This window comes from Theobroma cacao, chromosome 9, assembly GCF_000208745.1.
Source record: "Theobroma cacao cultivar B97-61/B2 chromosome 9, Criollo_cocoa_genome_V2, whole genome shotgun sequence".
Lineage (NCBI taxonomy): Eukaryota > Viridiplantae > Streptophyta > Magnoliopsida > Malvales > Malvaceae > Theobroma > Theobroma cacao.
In genome coordinates, this window is record NC_030858.1 from 697,486 (window position 1) to 709,295 (window position 11,810).

Here is an 11,810-nt window from a genome sequence, read left to right on the forward strand (position 1 = left end):
CTTTATTAGCCACGATTGTACCAGCTGAAAGAGGCCGAATTTGCTTTCTATTCTTTGAAAAGAAAAAACAGCAACCATTTGATGCAATCAAATATTAAGTGTGGACTGTTGTGGAAGAACGAAAGGCAATCTCAATAAATCAACATCTACATCTTATAAGTACATATGGACGTATGCAACTTTGTATCGGAAATAAAAGGATGTGACTTTTATAATCATATGAGATACTGTTTGCCAGTTCTGAAATCAGAGTCTCCGGTGTACTCTAATGAAGTTTGTTGTGTTCATTGCAATGGCAGTCGAGCATGCATAGACTCCACCCAAGCACAACGTTGCAGATACTAGGAGAAATGTCTTCCATTGTCTGCTGGATGCTAGAATTGCCAAAGCAGTGAACACTAAGGCAGCTGCACTAAGGCCATTTTTCCAAGCCGTAAAAGCTTTGACTACATTGCTGCAGCCCTTGCAATGGATTAAATGGCGAAAATATCGATTGGCCAAATTCGGAGCATGCATTGTTGAGATCCCACCTTTTGCTGGCAAAGATGCTGAAACTCCAGCAATGAGTCCGGCCGGTGCATGTTCTACTACAGCGGGTACTTTGGGTGGAGAAATGGTGCTGTGGCCAAAATGGTAAGGCATTCCATGCCCAACTTTATCCATCCACTTCCTGTATTCAGCAACCCATGTATCTGAGGACCTTAAATTAAGGTACAACTCTTTTGTAGGAACCTTTTCCTTTATCAATACCTCATTCTGGGATGAAAGAAATCCCATATCTTGCTCGAAAACCTTGCTTGCATTCTGATGGAAATACCATTCGGGGAAAAGCTTTGCTAATGGAGATCTTTTTGTTCCTCCAAACCTAACAATAAGCATAGATTTTCCTTGTCCAGTGGGCCTACAAAGGAAGAGACCTGTGAAATAGTGTTTCTCTCCATCTTTATCAACAAGTTCTCTGTTATTCTGAAGCACACATGGTGCATCAAATCGTAAGAAGTTGGGCATGGATCCATCTTTTTCTTTACCCCACCGGCCGGCAAATCCCCTATCGGTACGTTCTGTTACCTTGAAAAGCAGTGGCTGAGCATCTTCCCGTTTTGCAGTCCAATCAGTCCTATCATGAGAGATTGGGATATGTGCAGGATCCATGAGGTTCTCGAGGAGAATGGAGTGATCATAGGGAAGCTCATGGATGGTTGAAGTGTCTTGAAACCCTGGTCTGGCAAAATTCTCAAACCATGGTAGTTTTTCAGGTTTTGGTGGTGTCTTGTGCGACATCCATACCCATACAACTCCTTGGGACTCTTTCAACTCGTATGTTTTGAGGCAAGCAGCCCTAGGGATTTTGGCATCAGATGGAAGCTGTTGCAGAATTAAGCTTATCAAAATCCATGAATCAGAATAATAAAGAAGATTATTGTATCCTAAAAGGTGAACTTAGGTACAATGTAAAGTAGATGCAGACCTGCGGTATCTTGACACATTGTCCACTGCCTTCAAATTGCCAACCATGGTACAGGCATTCAAGTCTTCCATCGACCAACTGACCTTCAGATAGCTTGGCTAACCTTGAACCAGGAAGAGCTAAGGTCAACAGTTTTCTAATATGGAGTTGAAGATTTCAACTCAAATGACTCTAATGCCTTACTGCATGCACATCCATACATACACGGACACTAAGATAAGACATGGAATTTCACATAGCAGCAGACTTGTTCGGAATTGGTAGGTTCATGCATCCTGAAACTGGAAATCTTAATGAAGACTGACAAATCTGAAGAGCATATCAGGTTCATGGAATTGAACAAACAGATTCATTACAAGTACTGTGAAAATCATCCATCACAAGCTAATTCCAAGTATCATTCAAAATAGACCAATTTCCATGGAAATGTAGTTTACATATGAAATGCAGAATGCAAATCTCACTACATGCAATAACAGAAATTTAGTGCAGAACCAACAATCCTGAGGACTTAAAATAAGAGGTTCCTAGTTCGGGTTCTCTAGAGATCAACTCATGTCACAATAAAGGCAGCTAAAAACTGAATCAATGTTAGAGAACAAGTGGCAAAGATTACCTGTGGGGGCATCGATCTTGATAACAGTGAAGAACTCCACTGCCATCTTTGTACAAGACGAGCTGCTGATCAAACACAGTGAGACCAAGGGGAGCATCATCCGGAACATCCTTGGTGAGGTAAAGTGGGTACCACTCCTCTGTCCAGTCATAGTCTGCCACGATCCTATCCCCTCTGGTTTCCTCTTCGCCTGATGGACCCACGAGAACCTTATGATCATCATCACCTTCCCCTTTGCCCTGATCAACAGGAGGTGCACTCCTCAAATCAGTCACTGCATGGCACCTTGTGTGGTTGTTTCTCAGGTTTACTGGTCTGAAACCAACTGATGGGTAGTTCCAGATTATGCTTGCTGTTGTCAGTTTTGAGGTGGAAAGAGGCGGCTTAGTTAGATAAGTGGTGTGAGGAAGACATGGACTCAGAGATAGAGCCATGTTAGAGCAATTCTGGTTTGGGAAAATGAAGAAGGAAGAAGGAAAAGTAAGAGAGGGAAACTGGTTAGGAAAAGCAAGAAACAGTGTTATGAACTTGGATATTGGCTGTTGCTTGCGGGAAGGCTGCTCTAATGGTAGCCACACACTCTTTCCGCAAAGAAAACACAGGTCAAACAGACGACAAAAGGCCCAGCCTTGGCTCCACTAGCTTCACACCTGTAGCATTATATTTACATTTTCAGCTAATTTTTTTGTTTTTTAGCAGGACCATACTGACTCCTTTGCCTATTCGACTACTCTTTCTATTAATAGCCCTTGGAACATTGTTTTTCTTTCCACAATTACACTTGTGCTGCGTTCTTATTCGAGCAAAATAGGTAACAACAGCACTTAAAGCTCAAACCCGTTTAAATGAATGAGAATGCTAGGTAACAGCCCAAGACATGGAAAAGCCCAAGGCATTCATCGATATAAACCCAAAATTTCTTTTCCTGTTTTCCTTTTTTTTAAGTCTATGCCGTTATTCTCCCTGTAAGCCGCGCGACTCACAGAAATTCCCCCTTCCCTCCCCTCCTCGGTCCATTTCTCTCTTCTTCTTTTTTCGATCACAACAGCAGCTAGACCAGAAGGCGAAAAGGCCGGGTCTGTGTATTCAACGTCGCGACAGTCACAACGAGAGCAGTTAGTTTTGTGCTTAAACAGCTTCCTTGTCCAGTCTGCAACCAAAAGAATGAAGATAGCAGTGGAAGGGTGTATGCATGGAGACCTTGACAAGGTCTACGAAACAATTAAATACATCGAAACCACACGCAACATCAAAATCGACCTCCTCCTCTGCTGTGGTGACTTTCAGGTTCTTTCACTTAAATTTAATCAGTTTCTGCTTAAATTCTGACTAGAAATTGTTGTTTTCAACACAAATATTAGTATTTTTAAATACCCAATTGGGATTAAACTTAGTCTTTTGATTAATTTTCCTTGTGGGATTTAGGCGGTTAGGAATGAAAAAGATATGGAGTCTCTTAGTGTGCCCCCAAAATATAGGGAGATGAAGTCATTCTGGAAATACTATTCGGGTGAGGAGGTTGCCCCGGTTCCCACCATATTTATCGGTGGAAATCATGAAGCTTCCAATTATTTATGGGAATTGTAAGTCACCTCTTTCAAGCTGGTTCGAAGTTCTTTCCTTTATGTTTTCTGGGTCTTTAAGTTTGATAAATATGCTAGATTGGGGGTTTTGCTACTTTTAGAAAAGGCCCTGAAATGTTACTTTGTGTCATAAAAATGTGTGGGCTTTTTTTTTTTTTTAATTTCCAATAGGTATTATGGGGGATGGGCAGCACCTAATATATACTTCTTGGGACTTGCTGGGGTTGTCAAGTTTGGCAATATCCGTATCGGTGGACTTTCTGGAATTTACAACGCACGCCACTATCATTTAGGTTGGTTGAAGTTGTTTACTTGTTTATTTGCATTTGTTTTAGAGGTCTTCAAAAAAGTGATTATGTATTCAATGATAGTAAGCATCCTATCAACTTATTATGTTGCATCTTTGTTTAGAGCTGAGTCTTTGTTCTTACAGAAGTTTAAAAGATAATTCTCGTATTTAACTGATAATACTGCTGCTATTATATATGGTGATTAACCTTTCAAACCAAAGCAAATTAGATTTCCCTTGAGCAGGACACCATGAAAGGCCACCATATAATGACAGGACTGTCAGGTCTGTATATCACATTCGTGAGTATGATGTTCACAAACTAATGCAAGTAGAGGAACCGATCGATATTTTTCTTTCACATGATTGGCCTCTTGGCATCACTGATTTTGGAAACTGGAAGGAACTTGTTCGCCGCAAAAAATATTTCAAAGATGAGGTAATTATCATTGATTTGCTGGAAATAAATAAATGTAAAAGAAATTATTTCATTATCTGCCTTTGTTGCATTATCTTATATCAAGCTTATTCAGATTTCTTGTTGACGTATCATGGTTGCTTCTTGGAAAATATCTCTTAGATTCAAGAAGGAACTCTTGGAAGCAAGGCTGCTGCTCAGTTGCTCGAAAAACTGAAACCGTCTTATTGGTTTTCCGCTCACTTGCACTGTAAATTTGCCGCTCTTGTTCAACATGAAAGTGGTGGCTCAGTGACAAAATTTCTTGCACTTGATAAGTGCCTTCCAGGGCGCAATTTCTTACAGGTATCTATCATAAGTCTGACTTTTTCCTCTGGTCTTTTTGGAAGCTGATAGATGAATTCTGGCTCTCTCTGATCTTTTAGATTGTTGATATTGAATCGGATCCAGGACCTTATGAGGTTCGATATGATGAAGAATGGCTTGCAATAACACGGAAATTCAACAGTGTCTTCCCTTTGACCATCAAACGCGGAAACTTTGGGTGTGTATATATGACATTTTTATGTTGTCCATGCCACTTACTCTCTCCTCTCTTGGGAGGGGGGGACTGGTGGATTATTTAAAAATGTGCAACTTTTAATTGGACTGTTTGGAAGTCCTATTACTCTACAAGAACCAGTGGCTGACAATTGCTGTTCTAATATGTAGGAGTACACAGCTTGACATGCAAGATTGTCGTCAATGGGTTAGAAGCAGGCTGGAAGAGAGGGGAGCCAAACCTTGTGAATTTTCACAAACTGTTCCACCTTACAATCCCTCCCATCCAGTTCCAAACACTTCTTTTTCTGGTAAAACTTATGTGTATCACTCTTATAAATCTTATGGTGATACTTTTCCTCTATGAGATGCTAAAGGGACCTCTATTAATAACATAGCAAAGTCTCTCATTCATGTAGAGAAATTAAGAAATTTCCTAGATACCAGTTTCTAGATTTTAGAACTTAAGAACTCGGTTAGTAAATATCTTTGCATATTTTCACTTACTATTATGGATAGGACATTTTAATATTACTATCACAATTGTTCCTACTCACTATCATCCATTTTTGTTCTTTTTCCAGCTAAATTAGTTGTTGGTTAGCATGCATTCCTTTTGATTTTGGGTTTGCAAATAGCATGGTTGTGACTTTTGAAATTCATTTGTGCTTCATTTCTTTTTAATGCTTGTTTCTTCCCCCTTTTGGTAGGGTATCCCCGCAATCCTCAGACTGTATCGTTCTTGGAATTTCTAGAGCTTCCATATGTTCTTGATAATGCATCAGAATCCAGGGATGGTCCTGCTTCATTGACTCACAGGGGTAAGAATTTTCTATAATTTGTCCCAGTTGGTTTAGGTACACTGACCCTTTATATGGTATTTGGTGGCTTTCTTCACCCTTTATTGTGGTGCATTTCGAATCTAGAATCCACATGATTCTTGGAATACCTTTTGCTTCTCATGTTCAATATGGGGGTAATGCTCTATCATATAGCTAATGCAATTTCACTCATCCTGTTCGACAACTTTCTGAACTGAAGGTAGAATTCAGGGTGTCCCCACTTTTTTGAGCATCTGCATGGATCCTATGTGGATCTACTGTGGCATAAAGTGATAACTTTGTCTCGTATTGTTTGATTAAACTATCCATTAGATTTTCTTAGGGTGATTAATGAGTTCAGCATTCTTCATGTTGGTTCCTTAGATGATTACAGTGAAGACATTCCCATTGAAGATGAGGATGAATTCGAAGATGTTGCAGAAGTTGATAATACAGAAACTGACAATGAGAACCAGTAAGCATGAATGTGAATAATGTTTGACTCCAACAGCACTTGTTTCTCCAATGAAGAGGTTTTCACTATTGCTAAGGCTGGTGAATTCTCCAATGAAGAGGTTTTACTAGTGCTAAGACTGATGAAATTCTACTCATTTTGTTGGAAGGTTGCGCAGTCATTATGTTGCCATTCCATGAGGCTCTGGCGATTTTTGAAATTGACAATTTAGTCTAATGCCCCCTTTGCTGTTCCAACTTAGTGTAACTGACTTTCTATTGTTTGTTATTCTCATTTAACACTGCAACCAGCCCAACAGTTGTCCAGTGCTATTTTCTCTTTCCATGATAAAGAATTCTTATTGAGATGTTTCATGGGTAGATATCTGTCAAAATAAGAGTCACCCCATTTCTAATGGATAATAAACGAAAAGGTTGTTCACGGGCATATAAACTGTGCAGGTGAGTCTCAATAGAACCTGGCAATGAAATTCTGATTCTGTTTTTCCTAGGAAAAACAGAGTAATTGGAAGTATTCAAATTCCAACTCTCGCAAAAAATTCAATCAACTCTCATGACTATTAATGATTGATTAATTATTATAAATTAAAATGTTATTCGGTAATAGTAAATGATGAAATTATTATGTATTTATCGTGTTAGAAATATACATTATATTATGAGTTTTATTTTACTCTAATTTTTATACATTCAGGTCTTGTAGTCGGTTCTGACCATAAAAGAGAAAGTTTTATGGTCAGCTGTCGGTCACTATTCATTTTTCTTTAATAAGAACATAGAATAATAGTCCAAAAAGAAGCTCAAAGCACCTTCTGCAATCCGCGTCCCCTGTTTCCACTCTCGATTTCATCAATCAAACTGAAGAAGTTGAGAGCCATTTATATTTCTGCAGCAAAGTTTCCAAATCTTATCTGATATTCTTCTTCTAATCTTTCGTTTTCAATAGTTTCCTGAAAAATCAGAAGTTCTTTTCTTGTCAATATATCATATATAGTTATTACCGGTTATTTTATTTTACCGTTTTATTCTAATAAAAATCTCAGCTTCGTATCTCAATTCGAAGCCGCTTTCCATCAATATCAGCATGTGCGCAAGAAACTCTTTGTACACTAACATCAAACCCTGCAAACACCTAGCTGATTACAAGCTCAGACGTGGCTTCAATGGCTATAATTCCCTCCAAAATTGCCTCAAAACCACCCCATATGGAAGAAGTAGAGTTGATAAACACGATACTACAATACCCAGATGCAGTTTTTGTAATGGGTATCAAGGTAGACTTTATAAATGTTTGATGTGCTCTTCGATATCCTGTTCAAGCCACGTCCTTTTGCATACCCAATCTGAGAACGGCCATGAGGTGGCTTTCGACATCGACAGATCAGAGCTTTATTGTTGCTTGTGTTGTGATCAGGTCTATGATCCTGATTTTGACAAGGTTGTTGTGTCTAAACAAGTCAGGGACTTGCCTGGGGGTAAAAGTAATGGTTTTAAGGTGTGTTCTGGGAGATCAAGCAAGAGAAGGAGACTAGATTCAGGGATAGAGTTAGATTTGAAGAAGTCAAAACAGTTGATTTCAATGAGAGATCGGAGAGCAAAATCGTGTTATCCATTGGGATTGAGGGGATTGAACAATCTGGGGAGTACTTGTTTCATGAATTCCGTGTTGCAGGCTTTGCTTCATGCTCCTCCTTTGAGGAATTACTTTTTGAGTGATCGGCACAACCGTGATCAATGCAGGAAAAGATCTGGTGAAAAGCTATGCTTGCTCTGTGATATTGATGCTATTTCTTCAGCTATGTTTTCGGGTGATCGCACCCCTTATAGTCCAGCTCAGTTTCTTTTCAGGTATGAAATTATTCTGTGTGTGTCAGCACCCTGTGTTTGAGCAATGTTTCCATAGTTATATTTCGTGACTTAATGATTTTGGTAATCGACTCGCATTAGATATACTGTGCTTTAAGCAATTAGGAGTGTTTAACCGAGATCTGTTGTTTGTAAAATTTTAATCACTTCATAATCAACTTACAGCTTCTAATAGAAACCAACACTAAATGGAGGTGAAATATTACAACGCTGGGAGCTGCCTATCTAATTGAATGAGTATAATGTGAACAGAAGTAGGTCTATCCCTCGTTGCTTTATTGAAGTCTTTTGATTAAATTGAAAGTTTGGTTCAATATTGGTTAGGCTTTGCCATTTTCTCTGTTTTCTGGGTTGTTAAGATTAGTCTTAAATCAAATTCTTTATGTTATAGCTGAAAATGACAAATTGTTTCTGTTTGTTGAGATCCAATTTGGATAATCTGCATGTGGTGTTTGGTCTATTTGGTTCTCCCTTCCTTTTTTTTTTTTGATTGCTAAATGTCTGAAGATGGATCGACTGTTTTTATGATGGATTTGTGTTGTTTTTGTAGCTGGTGGCAACATTCGTCAAATTTAGCTAGTTATGAAGAGCAGGATGCTCATGAGTTCTTCATTTCAGTTTTAGATGGGATCCATGAGAAGGAGAGCAAAGTAAGAAACTCTAGCAAAGGTAATAAGATGCTGAGATGATGTTTTGCTTCAAATTCATGTCATATGTACGATTATGATGTCAAAAGGTGGTAATGGTTCTCTATCTCATATGTTGGTAACAGATAGTTGTAAATATAGTTGTGCTCCTGATGCATGCAGTGAGGGCACCAAGCCGAGAGGCTGAATAAGAGATTTGATAAGTTGTCAGAGATAGTTTGGGATATTGATGTTGACATGCATATCTTGAAGAGGTGGGAGACAATTAGAATTGATTCTATGACTCTTGAGTTGGAGAATCATAACATACCTATAGATATAAGTAGAAGTGTTCTCGTTTTTGCCACAGATTATGTGGAGTAACTCATGAATGTCAGAAACATACTGAGAATCTTAGCAGTGTTTGGGTGTTGATAGATATTGCACTCAAACTGAAAATATGGTTGTAATCTGGGATTGAAAGATACAGAATTTTGTTGCATGCTGCAGTGCAGTTCTTCTATTTTACTCATGTTACTGTTATTCTTTTACACAGATGATGGAGACTGCCAATGCATTGCTCATAGGGCATTCTCTGGATTGTTAAGATCTGATGTCACATGTATCACCTGTGGATTTACTTCCACAACTTATGATCCTTGTATTGATATTTCACTCGACTTGGAAGCAAATAACTTTTCTTCGTCACACGTAGCTAACAAACCTATCAAAACAGATGAGAAGATGGGTCTGTCTACTCTTTCAGGTTGTTTGAATTTGTTTACTAGAGCAGAGAGGTTGGGTTCTGACCAGAAACTTTATTGTCAGAATTGTCAAGAACTACGGGACTCATCAAAGCAACTGTCTATTAGAAAACTTCCATTAGTGTTGTGTTTACATATAAAGAGATTTGAGCACTCTTTAGTCAGAAAAATGTCAAGGAAAATTGATCAATATTTGCAGTTCCCTTTCTCATTGGACATGACTCCATATTTGTCATCCTCAATTGTTAGAAGTCGATTTGGAAATAGATTGTTTGCCTTTGAATATGACAACTCTGATAGTTCTGCAGAATATGAGATTTTTGCTATGATTGCTCATTCGGGAATGCTGGAATCAGGCCATTATGTGACTTACCTGCGCCTAAAGAATCAGTGGTACAAATGTGATGATGCTTGGATTTCTGAGGTTGATGAGGGGACAGTCAGAGCTTCACAGTGTTATATGTTGTTCTATGTACAGAAAATGCTTTACTACAAATCAAATGAAGATTTAAGTTGCATGCGAATTTCCCCACGCAGAGACCCATGTGTATCTACTGCTGGTTGCTGCTAATGTGAATGTCTAGGTTGAGTCCAGCAGAAATTTGTCAGTGTGGGTGATTTAGAATACTCATGCAAGGCCAGCTAAAGAGCCAGTGAGTATCAAAGCGACAATATTCTTTGACAGAGCCTTCTCTCAGAATCAAACCAGAGAAAAAGCCAAAGTTCTCCGAGGTTTATGGTTTGAGTTCAAAAGGCTGATCATTGGGACAGATGTTTATATAGCAATCTCTACGAATACCAATCCATTTTTGATGGGTGTTCTTACAGTAAGCTTCTACAGATTTCGGTCAAAAAGGAAGTGAATCAATTCTTTTCCATGATGGCATTTCCCAAAAGCTCTCTACAAGATTCTTGCTCTGAATTTTTTGACTGCAGGTCAGTCATGAACAGAATAATTAGTTACTTAACGGCATTATCTACCCTTGTCTGCTATAATTCCTGGAGGCCATATTCTTCATGGTTTCCTTTTTTCTTTTTCTTCTATCAACTGTTCTTCACTCATCTTTAGAAGTATTAATGATAAGATGGGAAATGTTTTACATTGGCCTTAATGCCTTATTTCTTGCTAGATTATCTCATCCAAAGTTTGTACTTGCAAATTAGACAGTTCTCTTATATATATATATATATATATCAACGCTTCACTGTCAATCTCATGTGAAACAAAGAAAGTTTCCAAAATAACTAGGTTTGTCCTACAAAATCCGCTGTTCTTGATATTAAATATAACCCAAAACAACCATGCCAACATGTCTTGGTAGTTACCTGAAATGACATGGTTTGAGCTCAATGAATGCAGACGAGATCCTCCACATGGTATTGCAGGCTGGGCAACTCACTTTACTTTTGACTCAACCATATAAAATGAAAAATGAATAACACATGGTCTAACATTATTTGTTCAACAAGTTGGAAGATTCCATCCTGAGCCAGTTCACAGTACCATATTCAAAGTTATTGAACCAATCCAATCCAACTAACAAAATAATCAGATCCTGCTGCTATAGACATCTTAATACGAAGTTCCCAAGGTTTTTGTCATCAAACCCGAGGAGCCAACTGCTTCACAAATTTTGAACGACATGTTGATTAATCAACCAAACGTTTCTCAAAAAGTTCTCGACCATCCTACCACTTTTCTTTTCCTTTTTCCCCCCTTTTTTACACAAAGCATCTGGGTCTCCATTTTGATGACATGCACAGCATGTGAGGTTATTTTTACTCTTCCTTCTTCTGTTGTTTTCCGACACCCACAAACGTTGGACATGGGAACCTTTTTAGGACATGACCATAAAGCAAGAAAGAAAAAAAGTTGCAAGATCTGTTGTACGTGTCATCAGGTCCCAACTTGAATGGGACAAACAAGATTCTGCCCTGTCTGAAAATAAACGTTCGCTTTAGGTATTATTATCGGCTGCCAACAGGACTAAGGTATAGTATTTAACTATGGATTTAAAGTTAAATTTTCATAATAAAATTAAATAACTTAACCATAAAAGTGAAGTTAATATAATAGGAGAGAGAAGATTTTTATTCTGCACCTGCTAATATATATCGTTTGGCCTGTTAATTGCTTATGGCTTTCTGATTGGTTACTTGAGCATCTTTCATGGGGTTCTCCGCAGAAAAAACAAATAAGAAAACTTAAAGACGTGACCAAGTGCTAGTATAATTTAAACCCTGTTGCCAAAGGAAAATTAAAACCTTACCAACTAGTAGTAAGTCTAGTGTTTTTTCTTATTTTCTCTCTCTAATGAACAGATCAGGCTTTGGAAGAGAGGTGG

General features: G+C 38.3%; 3 protein-coding genes across 3 annotated transcripts; 2 read left to right on the forward strand and 1 right to left on the reverse strand.

The window, feature by feature from the left end:
- Nucleotides 109-2,713, reverse strand: LOC18587685 (protein TIC 55, chloroplastic). The gene is made up of 3 exons (XM_007011620.2): nucleotides 2,085-2,713; nucleotides 1,469-1,571; nucleotides 109-1,365 (listed from the first exon to the last, which is right to left on the reverse strand). The coding sequence occupies exons 1-3, from the start codon at nucleotides 2,516-2,518 to the stop codon at nucleotides 247-249; spliced, it is 1,656 nt and encodes a 551-aa protein (XP_007011682.2). The 5' UTR covers nucleotides 2,519-2,713; the 3' UTR covers nucleotides 109-246.
- Nucleotides 2,856-6,561, forward strand: LOC18587686 (lariat debranching enzyme). The gene is made up of 9 exons (XM_018127263.1): nucleotides 2,856-3,371; nucleotides 3,510-3,667; nucleotides 3,839-3,960; nucleotides 4,202-4,395; nucleotides 4,537-4,719; nucleotides 4,800-4,918; nucleotides 5,086-5,225; nucleotides 5,625-5,735; nucleotides 6,120-6,561. The coding sequence occupies exons 1-9, from the start codon at nucleotides 3,249-3,251 to the stop codon at nucleotides 6,212-6,214; spliced, it is 1,245 nt and encodes a 414-aa protein (XP_017982752.1). The 5' UTR covers nucleotides 2,856-3,248; the 3' UTR covers nucleotides 6,215-6,561.
- LOC18587687 (ubiquitin carboxyl-terminal hydrolase 22) lies at nucleotides 6,967-10,594 on the forward strand. The gene is made up of 3 exons (XM_007011623.2): nucleotides 6,967-8,057; nucleotides 8,626-8,744; nucleotides 9,258-10,594. The coding sequence occupies exons 1-3, from the start codon at nucleotides 7,294-7,296 to the stop codon at nucleotides 10,034-10,036; spliced, it is 1,662 nt and encodes a 553-aa protein (XP_007011685.2). The 5' UTR covers nucleotides 6,967-7,293; the 3' UTR covers nucleotides 10,037-10,594.